Source organism: Pan paniscus, chromosome 2 (assembly GCF_029289425.2).
Source record: "Pan paniscus chromosome 2, NHGRI_mPanPan1-v2.0_pri, whole genome shotgun sequence".
In the NCBI taxonomy this organism is placed as follows: domain Eukaryota; kingdom Metazoa; phylum Chordata; class Mammalia; order Primates; family Hominidae; genus Pan; species Pan paniscus.
Genome location: NC_085926.1, coordinates 139,907,457 through 139,924,897, shown reverse-complemented (window position 1 = coordinate 139,924,897; position 17,441 = coordinate 139,907,457). Strand labels below are relative to the sequence as shown.

The following is a 17,441-nucleotide window of genomic DNA, read 5'->3' as shown; positions in this document are numbered from 1 at the left end:
CTTTAAAATCGTATAAGAAGATGTGGGGGGGTGTTTAATATAATCTTAGTATACATTCTAACTGCTGATAATTAATTTGTAAGAACAGCATATCCAACTGGAAATATAAAACCTGTACAGTAAGTAAAATGCAGCATGTTTAAAGTGCATGTATAAAGTACACTTCCAGGGAGCAAAGGTAAATTTAGGAAAACCCTGGCAATTAGTCTCACTTCCTTCATTTTTATATTTAAACACACACAGGCCTTTTTAAGTTTGACACAAAAGTCATTTAAAAATTACAAAATTGACTACATTCTTAAAAATGTGCAAATAGGCCGGGCGCAGTGGCTCACACCTGTAATCCCAGCACTTTGGGAGGCTGAGGCGGGCGGATTACCTGAGGTCAGGAGTTCAAGATCAGCCTGGGCAACACGGTGAAACCCCGTCTCTACTAAAAATACAAAATTAGTTGGGCATGGTGACACATGCCTGTAATCCCAGCTACTCAGGAGGCTGAGGCAGGAGAATCCATTGAACCTGGGAGGCGGAGGATGCGGTGAGCCGCGATCGTGCCATTGCACTCCAGCCTGGGCAACAAGAGTAAATCTCCGTCTCACCAAAACAAAAAAAAAAAAGGAAAAAAAATGTGCAAAGAATAATATATAAAAGCAAACACTGTTCAATTGGGGGAAATATTTGCAGCAAGTATAATAGAATAAACGTATTTCTTCAATATTTAAAGACGTTCTACCAAAAAAAAAAAAAAAAACTCACCAAAAACCAATGGGTGGACATAATTTTCAGGAAGGAACATTTACATAACTTTTAAACAAAAGATGCTCAGTTTTCAGCCATACTCATAACAATATATTAAAACCAAAATAAGACCAAAATGAGTTACTGTACTTAATTTTAAATGTAAAAGTTGTCAAAGAAAATAAAATTTAAAAACACATTGCCTGGGCGCAGTGGCTCACACCTGTAGTCCCACTTTGGGAGGCCGAGGTGGGAGGATTGCTTGAGCCCAGGAGTTCAAGAATAGCCTGGGCAACATGGTGAGACCCTGTCTCTACAAAAAATTTAAAAATTAGCTGGATGTGGTGGCGTACTGAGGAGGCTGAGTGGGGAGGATGGCTTGAACCCTGGAGTTTGAGGCTGCAGTGAGCTGTGATTGTTCCACTGCAGTCCAGCCTGGGTGACAGAAGGAAACCCCATCTCTAAAAAAATAAAAAAATAAAAAACAGTAGATTAATGAGGATATATGTAAATGGAGACTTTCCTGCATTTCTAAAGGGAGAAATACACAGTTGATACAAGTAATGTGGGTAAAGAAATATGTATAGTCATTGCAGTAGTATATGTAATACTAAAACTTTTCCATTACTCAGGAGCTCAATAAATAGACTGCTGGAGCCATTAAAGGGAATACCATGTAGCTAATAAAATAAACATTGAGGCCTGGCACGGTGGCTGACGCCTGTAATCCTAGCAATTTGGGAGGCCAAGGTGGGCAGATCACCTGAGGTCAGGAGTTTGAGACCAGCCTGGCCAGCATGACGAGACCCCTGTCTCTACTGAAAGTACAAAAATTAGCCAAGCGTGGTGATGGGTGCCTGTAATCCCAGCTCTTCAGGAGGCTGAGGCAGGAGAATCGCCTGAACCCAGGAGGCGGAGGTTGCAGTAAACCAAGATCGTGCCACTGCACTCCAGCCTGGACGACAAGAGCAGGACTCCGTCTCATAAATAAATAAATAAATAAATAAATAAATAAATAAATAAAATATTGAGGCAACACTACATCTACAGATATGGAAAGGCATCTGAGATGGATATAAAAGCAACACTCAGACTGATAGAAAAAAAGGATTTTTTTTGGCTGGGCGCGGCGGCTCACGCCTGTAATCCCAGCACTTTGGGAGGCCGAGGCGGGTGGATCACGAGGTCAGGCGTTCGAAACCAGCCTGACCAACATGGTGAAACCCCGTCTCTACTACAAATACAAAAATTAGCCAGGCATGGTGGCATGTGCCTGTAATCCAAGCTACTCAGGAGGCTGAGAGAGGAGAATCGCATGAACCCGGCAGGCAGAGGTTGCAGTGAGCCAAGATCATGCCACTGCACTCCAGCCTAGGCAGCAGAGCGAGACTCCATCTCAAAAAAAAAAAAAAAAAAAAGAATATTTTTGCATGTGTGTTTGTATATGCCTAGGATATTTTTGGAAGCTTATCTACAAACTGGCACCACAGCTGTCACTAAGGAAGGGAATATTTTGGTGGTGATTCGGGATGGCAGGAGATTCAGTTTTCACTGTACACTCTAGTTTTATGAATTTGTATATATACTTCCATGTAGACATTCATGTACTTACCAATTTATTCATCCAACAAATATTAAGCTCTGCTGTATGCTAGTGTTGGAGACACCTAGCTGGAGCAATGAATGAGATGACAAAGCCCCTATTGTTGTAGAACTTAACATTCTGAGAGTGACAAGACGGATAGTAATTATATAAGTAAATATAAATATGTAATGTGTCATATAGAGATAAGTACTATGGTGGAAAAATAAAGTATAGTAAATTGGGAAGTGCTGATATAGGGTGGTAGATATCTCTGCTGCCGTGTCGACTTAGCAGACTTGAAGGAAACGGGAATAAGACATGTAGGATATCTGGGGGAGGATTACAGGCAGAGGAGACTTGAAGGACAAAGGCCATGAAGTAGAAATTTGGTTGGCATGGATTGAAGAAAGCAAAGAGGTCAGTGTGAATGCAGAGGAATGAAGTAGGGAGAGATTGACAGGTGACAAGGTCAGAAAGAGGACTGCAGATGATATAGGGCTTTGTAAACCCTCATTAAGGACTCAAGCTAACTGAGATGTGATGCCAGTTGGAGAGTTTTGAAGAGGACTCCTCCATGTAGTGGGATCACTCTGACTGCTGTGTGGAGGATAAACCAGTTGGGTTTCCTAGTATAATGTAATCCACTTATGTAATTGCAAATTTTCTAGTAGCAATATTTTAATACTATGAAGAGACAGGTGAAATTTATTTTAATGATGGATTTTATTGAACCCAAACATTTATTAAAACATTATACAAACATTTACTATAACTTACCATCTGGCCAGGTGTGGTGGCTCATGCCTGTAATCCCAGCACTTAGGGATGCCAAGGCACATGGATCGCTTGAGGTCAGGAGTTCAAGACCAGCCTGGCCAACATGGCAAAACCCCATCTCTACTAAAAATACAAAAAAATTAGCCAGGTGTGCTGGTGGGCACCTGTAGTCCCAGCTACTCGGGAGGCTGAGGCAGGAGAATTGCTTGAACCCAGGAGGTGAAGGTTGCAGTGAGCTGAGATCGCACCACTGCACTCTAGCCTGGGTGACAGAGTGACACTGTCTTAAAAAAAAAAAAAAAATGTTGCTGGGCGTGGTGGTTCACGCCTGTAATCCCAGCACTTTGGGAGGCCAAGTGGGTGGATCACGAGATCAGGAGTTTGAGACTAGCCTGGCCAACATAGTGAAACCCCGTCTCTACAAAAATTAGCTAGGTGTGGTGGCAGGCCCCTGTAATTCCACTACTCAGGAGGCTGAGGCAGGAGAATTGCTCAAACCCAGGAGATGGAGGTTGCGATGAGCTGAGATCGCACCACTATACTCCAGCCTGGGTGACAGAGCAAGACTCCATCTCTAAGGAAAAAATAAAAAAGTTAAAAACATTATCATCCAACATGTAATCAATATAAACATTATTAGTCAGATATTTTATGGTTTTTTTGTGCTAAGTTTTCAAAATCTGATGCGTATTTTATACCTAGAGCACATCTCGGTTTAGATGCTACATTTTCAACAATTGAAGCGAAATATAGCCCTACCAAAATGATAAAGTTGTGTTTAATGGGAAAATACTTCATTTGCTTTAGTTTTTAAATATGTTAATTAAAATTAAATAAATTTAAAATCTAGGTCTAATCGCATTTCAAGTGCTCAGTAGCCACCTATGTCTAGTGATTACTGTATTAGAGAGCATAGAAATAGAGTTGTGGGGTAGGGTGGGCAGCAGCATGGAGCTGCGTCAGGAAGCTGTTGCAGTAATTGAAGCCACGATGTTGGCCTGGACCAGAGTGTTAGCAGAGGAGTAGGTGAGAAGTGGTTGTATTCAAGCTGTATTTTAAAGATCCAGCTTGCAGGACTTATGAATGGATTGAATGTGGGATATCAGAGCAAGTGAGGTCTCAACAGTAATCTTTTCAGTCTGAGCAGTTGAAGAATAGAGTTTTCATTTACTGAGATGAAGAAGGAGGTTTCTGGGTGGGGTGGGGGCAGTCCAGAGTTAGATTTTGGATATGTTAAGTTTGAGATACGTTTGAGACATCAAAATGGAGATATGAGAAGATAGTGGATATGTGAATCCAAAGTTCAAGGAATAGATGTAATCTGGAGAAATATACACGAGAGTCATCAGTGTATTTAAAGCCAGGAGACTTAGATGGGATCATCTCATGAGGGAGGGCTCACAGCCAAGAGATTGGAGGACCAAGCTAAGGGGCTCCCAAATGTTTAGAGAGAAGGAGCCAACAACTAAGGCTGAGAAGGAATGGCCAGTAGGTTGGGAGGAGAACCAGGAGAAAATGGTGGCTTGGATGTCAAGTGGAGTTAGTGTTTCTAAAGAAGGTGTGATTTTAAAAAGTGTCAAGAGTAGATGGAAGGTTAAAGTAAATTGAAGGCCAAGAATTTCACTGGAATTGTGGGGGAAAATTGGGAAGAGAGGGTTCAAAAGAAACTGAGATGTGGAGGAAGTGGAAACAGCAAATGCTGGCAGATTTTGTGAGTAGTTTTGCTGTAGAGGGCAACAAATTAGTTGGTAACTGGAGGACCATGGATGGTCAAGAAAAGTTGGTTTTTTGTTTTTGAGATGGAAGAAATTTTGCATGTTTATGTGCTGATGAGAATGATCTGACAGAGAGGGAAAGATTGTGATGATGCAGGAGACTGACTTAAAAGGGACAGTAGTTGAAGTGATGTTTTTTAGACAAGAAGATGAACTACCTGTATTTTTTTTTAAGGGCCAGTTGAGGTGACAGAAGAAGAAAAGCAAGAGGATGGTATAATCTATAGTTAGCATCTTACTAATTAATATGAACTCCCCCAAGTTACATTTTTCCATCATTTTATTAAGGTATAATTTACATACAGTAGAATCACCCGTTTTAGCCTAGCGTTCTGGGACTTCAGCAAACATACACCACCACGATCTAGGTCATTTTAACTTATTTATGCTGGGTGTGGTGGCTCATGCCTGGAATCCCAGTGCTTTGGCGAGGTGGGAGGATCGCTTGAGCTCAAGAGTTTGAGACCAGCCCGGGCAATATAGTGAGACCCCCTCCCTACAAAAAAATAAAAATAAAAAAAATATCTGGGCATGGTGGTGCACACCAATTGTTCCAGCTTACTGGAAAGCTGAGGCAGGAGGATAACTTGAGCCAGGAGTTTGAGGCTGCAGTGAGCTGTGATAGTGCCACTGCTCTCCAGGCTGAATGACAGAGCAAGATCCTGTCTCAAAACAAACAAACCAAAAACTTTTATTTTGGGCTATAGGTTAGCTTGTCCTGGGAAGTTGGACCCTGTATATATGGGATATACCATTGCTTCTAATTTAAGAGATTTATAAACCCACAAAAAATATGTATTATTTCTTATAGTAAGTTACCAGTTTGGTTCTTGTAGGAGGATGTGATGTAGGCTTGGGTGAAGGTTTTTCCTAAAGCTAATTCAAGCAAAAAAAATTTTTTTTCAGAAAGTCTATGCCATGAAAAAAAAGTTATATTAGCATCATATAGACAAACCACAATTATATAACTGGATTTTTTTTTTCATTTTAGTTGGACATATTGAAGGTGATTAATTGTAACTGGAACCCCCTAAAGAATTATAGTGGAAAAAAATCTGTGGTGTCTAGACAATTCTAGTGGAAAACAAAAATATTTCAGTTACTCAATAAATTGAAATAAGATTTGAGCCAAAATCTTGTGCCTGTGCCAAGATCTGGCATAAGTTTTTAGTTCTGTTTCTTAGCCACTTCTCTAGGTGATTGATCTCATTTAGTTAATTGAGGGAATTGCCAGAACCAAAATCCAGGCAACTTTAAAAATCATTGTTTTTAATGCACTGAGTCCCAGGAATCAGCTTCTGGACAGTGTCGAGCTCCTATTGCCAAGGAGCTATGAATTTAGGCCACGCACTTAGGAAAAACTGTTTAGACTTTACTTCTCTCAGCCTGGCTGGAATTTTGGTTGACTGAATCTTTATAATCTGTTTAAAGGTGTCCTTTTGAGTCAAAAACATACATATATATATATATATTTCTGCTGCTGAACTTAGCTGATTTGATGGAAGTAAGTTTTGTCTAAACATGTGGCTTTTATTTCTGGGTATTACAACTATTGGAATTCTAGTGGAATCCTTTTAACTACTTTTAAAGCAAATTTCATTTTTACTACTTATAAGACAATCATTTCTAGATCTTCAACTTGTTTTAGTAGCTATGGCTGATTCATTCTCTCTCTCTTTTTCAGAATTACAGTAACTTTTATTTTTATTTATTTATTTTTAAGACGGAGTCTCGCTCTGTCACTCAGGCTAGAGTGCAGTGGTGCGATCTTGGCTCACTGCAGCCTCTGCCTCCCGGGTTCAAGTGATTCTCCTGCCTCAGCCTCCTAAGTAGCTGGGATTACAGATGCGCGCCACCATACCTGGCTAATTTTTGTATTTTTAGTAGAGACGGGGTTTCACCTTGTTGATCAGGCTGGTCTCAAACTCCTGGCCTCGTGATCCTCCTGCCTCGGCCTCCCAAAGTGCTGGGATTACAAGCGTGAGCCACTGCGCCTGGCGACAGTAGCTTTTAAAATTATAAAACAAGTGCATGCATGTTCATAAAATTTTTTTAAATAATAAAATGTATAAAACAAATGCTTCCTCCATGCTACTCATCAGTGCTAACCACTATTAAATTTGTAGTTTCTCTTGGCAGGCTTTTTATGAATATATAAAAATATATGAAAAATATATGTATATGTAGTTTTTCAGGTAAATGTAATCGTGTTCTCTTATAATAGGACATTTTTCCATGGCAATACATGCTTGTATTTTTAGGGACTATATAATATTCCATCATACACATGTACCAAAAGATGTTTAAACACTTAAATTGTTTGTAGGTCTTTGCTTTTCTCCACAATGCTCCAATCCCAGGACATGTAGAATTGTTCTTATCTGCCTAGTTTATTAGAGTATATTTCCACCAGAGGAATTGCTAGTCCGAGGGTATGCCCATTGTCAATCATGATGTCACAGAAGCCAGACATTAGCTTGCCACTTAGGCAACAGAGGGTATTTGTTGAGATGGAAAAAAGCTTTAAAATGTGTAGAATTATAGGCCGAGCATGGTGGCTCACGCCTATGATCCCAGCACTTTGGGAGGCCGAGGCAGGCGGGTCACGAGGTCAGGAGATTGAGACCGTCCTGGCTAACACAGTGAAACCCCGTCTCTACTAAAAATAGAAAAAATTAGCCGGGTGTGGTTGTGGGCACCTGTAGTCCCAGCTACCCGGGAGGCTGAGGCAGGAGAATGGCATGAACACGGGAGAGAGAGCTTGCAGTGAGCCAAGCTCACACCACTGCACTCCAGCCTGGGTGACAGAGCGAGACTCCGTCTCAAAAAAAAAAAAAAAAAAAAAAAAAAAGAAAAAAAAGTGTAGAATTATTTTTAAAGCGTTTATGTAGAATTTTGTATTCTAACAAGGGTCAGTTTATTCCTCTCTAATTAAAATCAACACATTGTCAGAACCTCCAGAAAGGCTCTACAGTATTCCCTTCACTAACAGAGTATGTTAGTCCCTTGAGTGCAGGGAACAGTGTTACTTGTTCACTGAATATCCTAATGCTTAGCCTTAGTTCTTGACATAGAATAGTAGGTGCCAAGTCAATACTTTTAAAATGTGCCTGTTTTGCCACATCCTTACCAACTCAGTGCATTATCAGACTTGTTAATTTTTTATCAGTCTAGTATGCGAAAAGGTTTCCTTTTTTAAAAAGTTAGTTGTTTGTTTTTTGGGTTTTTTTTTTTTTTTTTTTTTTTTGAGACAGAGTCTTGCTCTGTCACCCAGGCTGGAGTGCATTGGTGCGATCTTGGCTCACTGCAACCTCTGCCTCCCGGGTTCAAGCGATTCTCTTGCCTCAGCCCCCCAAGTAGCTGGGATTACAGGCACACGCCACCATGCCCAGCTGATTTTTGTATTTTTAGTAGAGACGGAGTTTCACCATGTTGGCCAAGCTGGTGTCGAACTCTTGACCTCGTGATCCACCCACCTTGGCCTCCCAAAGTGCTGGGATTACAGGTGTGAGCCACTGCGCCTGGCCCAAAAGTTAGTTTTTTAATTATTAAAATCAAGCATCTTTTCATGTGATGACTGGCATCTGTATTTCTTCATATACCGGATTTATTTTTATATGGGAGTATTGCCTTTTTCTTATTGATTTAGGTTAAATAAACAAAAATTTTTAAGAATGGTAATCAAATGACCTGTGCCTTGCACATTTGTTTACCAGCCTGACATTTGTCTTCTAAGTATATTAAGTCTTGCTATAGAGAAAGTTTTGATTTCTAAGTAGTCAGATCCATCAGTCTTTTCACTTAAGATATCTGAATTCTGTAACATGGTGAGGAGGGCCTTTCTCATTCCAGGATTATAAAAATATTATATTTTTTCTTCTAATACTTTTATAAAGTTTTAATTTTTATGTTTAAATATTTGATTTTTCTGAAATTTATTTTTGTTCAGTGTGAAAAATTGAAATCTAAAATTTCTTTTATCCAAATGGATAGTCTCTTGTCTCAACATTATTGGTTTGAAATACTACCTTTATCATGTACAAAATTTTCATGTATAGGTGAAATTATTTCTGGACTGTAATTTTTGTTTTGTCAATTTCTTTTTCTTTTTCTTTTCTTTCTTCATTTTTTTTTTTTTTTTTTTTTTGAGACAGAGTCTTGCTCTGTTGTTGCCCAGGCTGGAGTGCAGTGGCGCTATCTTGGCTGTCTGCAACCTCCACCTCCTCGGTTCAAGATTCTCATGCCTCAGCCTCCCAAGTAGCTGGGATTACAGGTGTGCACCACCATGCCCAGCTAATTTTTGTATTTTTAGTAGAGACAGGATTTTGCCATGTTGGCCAGGCTGGTTTCGAACTCCTGACCTCAGGTGATCTGCCCTGCTTGGCTTCCCAAAGTGCTGGGATTACAGGCATGAGCCACCGTGCCCGGCCACATTTTGTTTTAAGAAAATCAGTTGCACAATTACAAGGTAGGGAAACTTTATTTGATAATACCAGCTCAGTCATGTTAAAAGCAAAATAAACAAAGGACCTGCTGTTTAAATTGATTTCAAACTCAGGATGAGTTATGATCTTGGTTGGAAAAATAATAAGGGTTGTAATTAAACTGTATTGCAGGAAGTTTGGCATCCAGATTAGGAAAGGTAATACTTTCAATCTTTGCTGATCAAACAGTTTTTATCATTTGTGCACCTGTTTTGTGCCAAGGACTAAAATAGATGCTAGGATACAAAGCTGAGAGACGTAGCCCATTTATAGTAGAATTACAAGTCAGTAATAACAGGTTTTATAAGAAGCCAGAAGAGGAATATCCAGAATTTAGACCACAGGGGATGGGACAGCTTTTAAGAAGAAGGAGATGCATAGAGCAGAGGCTTTGGAGGTGGAGCTATCGGCTTCACTACTATGGGACCTTGTATTTAATCTCAATCTCAATTTCTTATTGTATAAAATAGGGTCACTAATAATCTATTTCACACTGTTGTTGTCTGTCCTAAGCATCGATGAGGAAAAAATATACACACATACACACACACACATAAAATGTATATATATGTGTATACTTTTTTCCTCATCGATGCTTAGGACAACAGTGTGTATGTGTGCATATATATGTGTGTGTATATATATATATACACTTTATATGCGTATGTATATATGTACATACGTATATGTATGTATATGTAGGAAACCTCTGGAACACTCTGGGGATATAATAATTGCTCAGAAAATGGTGTGGAATCCATCCATTTTGAAGTGCTAGTAGGTAGGAGTTGGCTCAGTAGAGAAGGGCCTTCTCAGCAGAAGGAAAGGTGTATAACAAAGCCAGGTGGTTGAATTGGGGCCTCTCTGGAAATGTAAAGTATTTAATCTGGTTGGATTGTGGGGTACATGTGGAGGGAGCAGCTGAAGATGAAACTGTGAAAGGAGGCAGGGGTGGGATCTCCACTGCGAGCTTTTGTGCCATGTTGAGGAGTCTGAGAGGCATTTAGGAAGTGTTGTGGAGTCCTTAAAAACCATAATTAGGGGAGTGTTCAGAACAGTTTTGCCAATTGAAAGATGGTTTGTTATAGATGCATGGAGTGGCTAGGAAAGCTGTTAGAGGTAGGATATCTAGTAAGAGCCTTGGTGCTCAGCCCTGGCTGCACATTGGAACTGTCTGGAGAACATTTAATGGCCCGATGCCCAGGTTCACCCCAGATCAATTATATCAGCAGCTCTAGGATTGGAACCTAGGAATTGGTATTGTTCATTGTTCCCCAGGTGATTCCACTGGACAGCCAGTATTGTGAATCACTGAGTTAGAGGGTAACTGTATTCAAACCAGATATGAAGTTGCAAATTAAACAAGTGCCAGCAGCATAAAGCAGGGGCCCCCAACCGGCCACCAGGTACCAGTCTGTGGCCTGTTAGGAGCTGGGCCACACAGCAGGAGGTGAGTGGCAGGCAGGCAAGCCAGTGAGTGAGCAAAGCTTCATCTGTATTTGCAGCCACTCCCCATCACTCACATCACTGCCTGAGCTCTGCCTCCTGTCAGATCAGCAGCGGCATTAGATTATCATAGGAGCACAAACCCTGTTGTGAACTGTGCATGTGAGGGATCTAGGTTGCACACTCCTTATGAGAATCTAATGCCTGATGAACTGTCACTATCTCCCATCACTCCCAGATGGGACTCTCTAGTAGCAGGAAAACAAGCCCAAGGCTCCCACTGATTCCGCATTGTGATGATTTGCATAACTAATTCATTATATACTACAGTGTAATAATAATAGAAATAAAGTGCACAATAAATGTAATATTCTGGAATCATTGCAAAACCATACCTCCCTTCACCCCTGTCTGTGGAAAAACTGTCTTCCACGAAACCAGTTCCTGGTACTAAAACGGTTGGGGACCACTAGCATAAAGGAACTAGAATAAGGAAATAACAAATATGGTGGTCAGTTGAATGAGGAGGGGATGGAGTGAAGATCTGAAGATCATTTCTAGATTAGATCACTGGGTGGATTCGATGATCGTATAAGAGGGCTCAGTCATATATCAAGAGTGAGAACAGGAAGGAGAAGCATTGGGTACTAGGACTTGCTGAGTGGTTACAAGAAATAGAATTTGATTTTTATATGTGGAATTAGGGGGAAAATTAACTCTATAATGCCAAATGGGCAGAAAAACTGAAGGGAAAGGGCCAATGGAATAGTTGAAAATTCCGGAGACAGAGTAGATAATTGATGGGTGAGATCCCTGAAGAGGCAGAAAGTGCAGAGCAGAGATGAAAGAAGTCATTTAGGGCCAGGCGTGGTGGCTCACGCCTGTAATCCAGAACTTTGGGAGGCTGAGGCAGGCGATTACCCAAGGTCAGGAGTTCCAGATCAGCCTGGCCAACATGGTGAAACCCCATCTTTACTAAAACACAAAAATTAGCCAGGCATGATGGCAGGTGCCTGGAATTCCAGCTACCCAGGAGGCTGAGACGAGAGAACCACTTGAACCTGGGAAGCAGAGGTTGCAGTGAGCCAAGATTGTGCCACTGAACTCCAGCCTGGGCGACAGAGCAAGACTCTCAAAAGAAAAAGAAAAAGAAAAAGAAGTCATTTAGGCTGGGTGCCGTGGCTCAAGCCTTTAATCCCAGCACTTTGGGAGGCTAAGGGGGAGAACTGCTTGAAGCCCAGGAGTTTGAGACCAGGCTGGGCAACATGGCAAGACCCCATCTCTACAAAATAAAAAAGTTAGCCAGGTGTGGTGATGCATGCCTGTGGTGTCAGCCACTTTGGAGGCTGAGGTGGGAGGATCACTTGAGCCCTGGAGTTTGAGGCTGTAGTGACCTGTGATTGCATCACTGTCCTCTAGCCTGGGTGTCAGAGCGAGACCCCCATCTCAAAAAAAAAAAAAAATAGTAAGGGGATTAAAGAGTGTGGTCAAGTTTTGGAAGATGGGGGTCATCTGAGGAAGGCAACTAAGAAGGAAATGTCTTTGTTGTCCTACCCTTAAATGTTGCTTGTCCCCAGGGTTTTAGTGTTGGCCTTCTTTCACATACTTCTTGGATGATCTCCTTTGATATATTTTGTTACACTGTTATCTTCTAAGAGAAACATTGATAAGCTGAAGTTTGTTGGGGGAATTAAGCAGTTGATGTTATAGTTCAGAAAATAATAGGTTGGCTTTTCCTTTTGGGGGGAATTTTCTTGGTAGCAGTTTGCTATGTTAATTTGAAATTTAAAATACTGAAATCAGTTGAAAACACGGTACAGATCCCACTGTTTCTAGTATTAATAACTAGTTAGCACCATGTTTTTTCTCTAGTTATAAAACCCTAAAGCATTACCAATTTGACAGTTTGAAAATATGTTAGCTTTTAGTCTCAGTGTTTTATACTATAAAGAAATTTGAATAGTTATTTTACTTTTCATGTTATGTTTCATCATCAAGTATATTATTTGTTCTGTCATGTCTATTAAAGATCTCTTTCTCAATTCTGATATAAACTGTGATTTGTGTTACATATTCTCTAAAATTTTTTTCTTCTAAAAGACTAACTGAAAGTTTCGTAGTTAATTGTCAAATAATTGGAACTATTTATTTTATAGAGTTTCAGTAAAATATAAATAAGATTAGTTATGCAGCAAAATTAATTGTATTCCTTACAACAAAGCAGTCATTAGTATGACTTTTCAGTAAGGTGTATTTTGTTCATAATATGCTTCCTAAGATAATTATAAATTACCTCAACATAATGAATTAGGACCATGGGTGTGTATATAGCTAGAAAATGGCCTTGGTATGGCAGAATACTAACTTAATGTTTTGATATCATTTCAGGCAACATTTCATTTGTTGCATTTCCAGTTTCCAATACCAACTCACCTACCAAGATTTTACCAAAAACCTTAGGACCAATAAATGTGAATGTTGGACCCCAAATGGTAAGAAAATTATCAAATCTTAGAATCGAAACTTTGTTTAGCCAAGACTAATTTAAAGGATAATTGCATTAAATATATTTGATCAGATATTCCAGTTAAACCAGGCGTGGTAGGTGGCTCACGCCTGTAATCCCAACACTTTGGGAGGCCGAGGCAAGTGGATCACTTGAGCCCAGGAGTTCAAGACCAGCCTGGGCAACATGGTGAAACCCTGTCTCTACAAAAAACAGCTGGGCACTGTGGCGCATGCCTGAAGTCCCAGCTACTTGGAGGACTGAGGCGGGAGGATTGCTTGAGCCCAAGAGGTCAAGGCCACAGTGAGCCATGTTTGCACCACTGCACTCCTGCCTGGGTGATAAAGCAAGACCCTGTCTCAAAAAGAAAAAGAAAAAATTATAGTTAATTTCAGTTATCTGAGTCACTTTTAAAAAACGTTCTGTTTTTATCTGAATGTATCTGGTCAAGTTTTGAGCTTGAGAAACATTGTGTGCTCTTTAATATTTAATTTTCACATATTTGAATCTGTGGATTCTGGATGTGTAGTATTAAGTCTTTTGCTCTCTATGTGAGGTTTCTCTTGTATTTAGTTGTTTAAATTGATTTGAAATGTGTTATGCTTTATGTCTTCCTCCTTTTTTCTTTTTCTTATAAAATAACCTTTTCTACTCTAAACTATGTATTCTCACATAAATGGAATCTGTGACCCAACAGTTAATTTACATCTGGAGTTATTAATTTAAAACTCCTTTCATTAAGGACTTTTGGGGAAAAAACAATATACCAATTTATTTTAATCTGTAGCAGTAGAAATAATGAATGAAAAATGGAAAACAACTGTTTCTCTAAAGACATTCATTAATTATGCTAGAGCATGAAGTGTGTAGCACTTTCAGAAGACTTATTTATAAGCAAGGTTGCATTCCACTACTCTGAAACTATGTCTAAATGGCCTCACCCACCATTAGTAAAAGTACTCAAACATTTAAGCAATAACTCTTCATTGCCGGTGTTTTCATCTTTTCATCTATAGAGCAATAAGGATAAATTTTACCCATAATGTACAACAGCACTGTGGACTATGTTAAATGCAAAGTTATTTAGACAAAGATATTTTTTAACATACCTAATGGTTTCAGAAAGTCTCTAAGACTTCAGGACACATTCTAGACATGATATTTTCCTTGGTTAGTTGAGGACTGTTTATCATCTGCAGAAATCAAGCTAAAGATAAAACACAATTTACTGTAACTATGTGAAGAATGTAGTCTAGGTCCAAACCTCATAGAGATTTAAGCTCAAATAAGAGCCCTCATTTCAAGGTAGCTCATGTTATATTTTCAGACATTTGCTAAGCATTTGCCCCTCCTCAGCCACTACTATAGGTGCAAATGAGATAAAGCACCTGACTTTAAAATCTGCATTTTGAAATGTGATTATATAAGCACCAAAATTAAACATACTCAAATTTTTATGAGTCTTGCCCTTACAGTACTCTTCTGTTTTGAGAGATTATTTTCTATTATTTTTTGTTTAATGCTGCTATACCCCAATTTGAATTTCTCCTTTGGAAGCATGTATAATTTTTCTCCCATTGTCAGTTTGAACTAATGTGCATTTTGGCCCTTACACAGTCCAGTTCTGTTAATAATAAGTAGTGATGTGTGCTACTAACTCAGTTACTGTAAATCTCAGGATCAGCAAAACAAAGGTCACAAGAAGGAGAGGCGATTTGGAACTCTACCTTCAACTGGGCCATCCCAAGTACTTAATTTGTCCCCCTACTTCTGAGGTCCTTTTTTCAGTTCTGAGTTCTTGGGCAGGAATCAGAATTTTGTTTTTGGTTTCCTAATTGTTGTAAGACTCCATTGTTGTCTCTTGAATGTGTCCCTCCAAAATTCATGTTGAAGCTTAATCCCTATTGTGGTGCTATTAAGGGGTAGAGCCTTTGGGGAAGTGATTAAGCTATGAGGGCTTCATTCTCATTGAGGGGATTAGTGACCTTATAAAAGAAGTTGAGGCTGGGTGTGGTGTCTCACGCCTGTAATCCCAGCACTTTGGGAGGCCAAGGCGGGTGGGTCACGAGATCAAGAGACTGAGACCATCCTGGTCAACATGGTGAAACTCATCTCTACTAAAAATACAAAAATTGCCGGGTGTGGCGGCTCATGTCTGTAATCCCAGCACTTTGGGAGGCCAAGGTGGGTGGATCACGAGGTCAGAAGATCGAGACCATCCTGGTTAACACAGTGAAACCCCATCTCTACTAAAAATACAAAAATTGCTGGGTGTGGTGGCTCATGTCTGTAATCCCAGCACTTTGGGAGGCCAAGGTGGGTGGATCACGAGGTCAGGAGATCGAGACCATCCTGGCTAACACAGTGAAACCCCATCTCTACTAAAAATACAAAAATTGCCGGGTGTGGTGGCTCATGTCTGTAATCCCAGCACTTTGGGAGGCCAAGGTGGGTGGATCACGAGGTCAGGAGATCGAGACCATCCTGGCTAACACAGTGAAACCCCATCTCTACTAAAATACAAAAAATTAGCCGAGCATGGTGACACACATGTAGTCCCAGATACTCGGGAGGCTGAGGCAGGAGAATTGCTTGAACCCGGGAGGAAGAGGTTGTAGTGAGCAGAGATCGCGCCACTGTACTCCAGCCTGGGCGACAGAGCAAGACTCCATCTAAAAAAAAAGTTGAAGGGAGCTCTTTGCCCCCTTCTGCCCCACGTCCTGTAGTGAAGACACTACAAGAAGGTACCATCTATGAAGCAGAGAGTGAGCCTTCTGAATTTGCTGGTGTCTTGATCCTGGACTTCCCAGCCACCAGAACTATAAGAAATACATTTCTATCATTTATAAATTACCTATGCTAAGGTATTTTGTTATAGCAGACTAAGACAAAAATTAGTGCCAAGAACTGGGGTGTGGCCATAACAAACACCTAAAACTGTAGAAGTGGCTTTGGAACTGGATAATGGGCAGAGGCTGGAAGAGTTCAGAGGAACAGGCTGGAAAAAGCCTCTTGAGATGAATAGACCATTAAGGGTGATTCTGGTGAGGAATCAGAAGAGGAGAGCTATAGAGAAAGCCTCACTTTTCTTAGAGATTACCTCTGTGGTCATGAACAGAATGTTGGCACAAATATGGATGGTAAAGGCCATTATAATGAGGTCTCAGATAGGAGTGAGGGACATGTTATTGGAAACTGGAGGAAAAGCCATCCTTGTTACAGAGTAGCAAAAGGCTGGGCCCAGTGGCTCATTCCTGTAATCCCAACATTTTGTGAGGCCAAGGCAGAAGGATTTCCTGAGCCCAGGAGTTCAAGACCAGCCTGGGCAACATAGTGAGACCTCATCTTTACTAAAAAAAAAAAAAAAAAAAACTAAAAATAAAAAATTAGCTAGGCCAGGTGCAGTGGCTTATACCTGTAATCCCAGCACTTTGGGAGGCCGAGGCTGGCAAATCACTTGAGGTCAGGAGTTCGAGAACAGCCTGGCCCACATGGTGAAACCCTGTCTGTACTAAAAATACAAAAATTAGCCGGACATGGTGGCGGGTGCCTGTAATCCCAGCTACTTGGGAGGCTGAGGCAGGAAGATCACTCGAATCTGGGAGGCTGAGGTTGCAGTGAGCAGAGATTGCACCACTGCACTCCAGCCTGGGCAACAGAGCAAGACTTTGTCTCAGAAAAAAAAAAAAAAAAAAAAAACAGGCATGGTGGCACCTAGCCACTCAGGAGACTAAGGAGAGAGGATCACTTGGGCCCAAGAGTCCAAGGCTGTAGTGACCCTGACAAAGTAAGACTCTATCTCAAAAAAATAAAACAACCAAACAACAACCAAAAAAGTGGCAAGGGACTTCACTGAATTGTTTTCCTGTTTTAATGTTTTGTGGAAGGAGGAATTTAGGAGCAGTGAAATTGGATATTTGGTCAAAGAAATTTTTAGTGTTTAGGGATCAACATGGCTTCTCTTGGCTGTTTATAGTAAAATGTGAGAAGAGAGAAATGAATTAAAGATATAATTTATAATCAGAAGTGAAGATTTGGGAAATTCTCAGCTTGGCCATGTAAAGAATAAAAAAGCATGTTCTGGAGAGAACACCAAAAGAGTGGCCTAGTCACCTTTTGATAAGGAGATT

At 40.4% G+C, this 17,441-nt stretch overlaps 1 protein-coding gene across 11 annotated transcripts in view; it reads left to right on the top strand.

Moving 5' to 3' along the window:
* TFDP2 (transcription factor Dp-2) overlaps positions 1-17,441 on the top strand; it is a 207,217-nt gene that overhangs the window by 131,930 nt on the left and 57,846 nt on the right. For all 11 annotated transcript variants that reach the window (XM_063602581.1, XM_055110566.2, XM_055110570.2 and 8 more), the window contains one exon: positions 13,194-13,297. In XM_063602581.1, the coding sequence (XP_063458651.1) occupies positions 13,194-13,297 (104 nt within the window). The remainder of the gene's footprint in view (positions 1-13,193; positions 13,298-17,441) is intronic.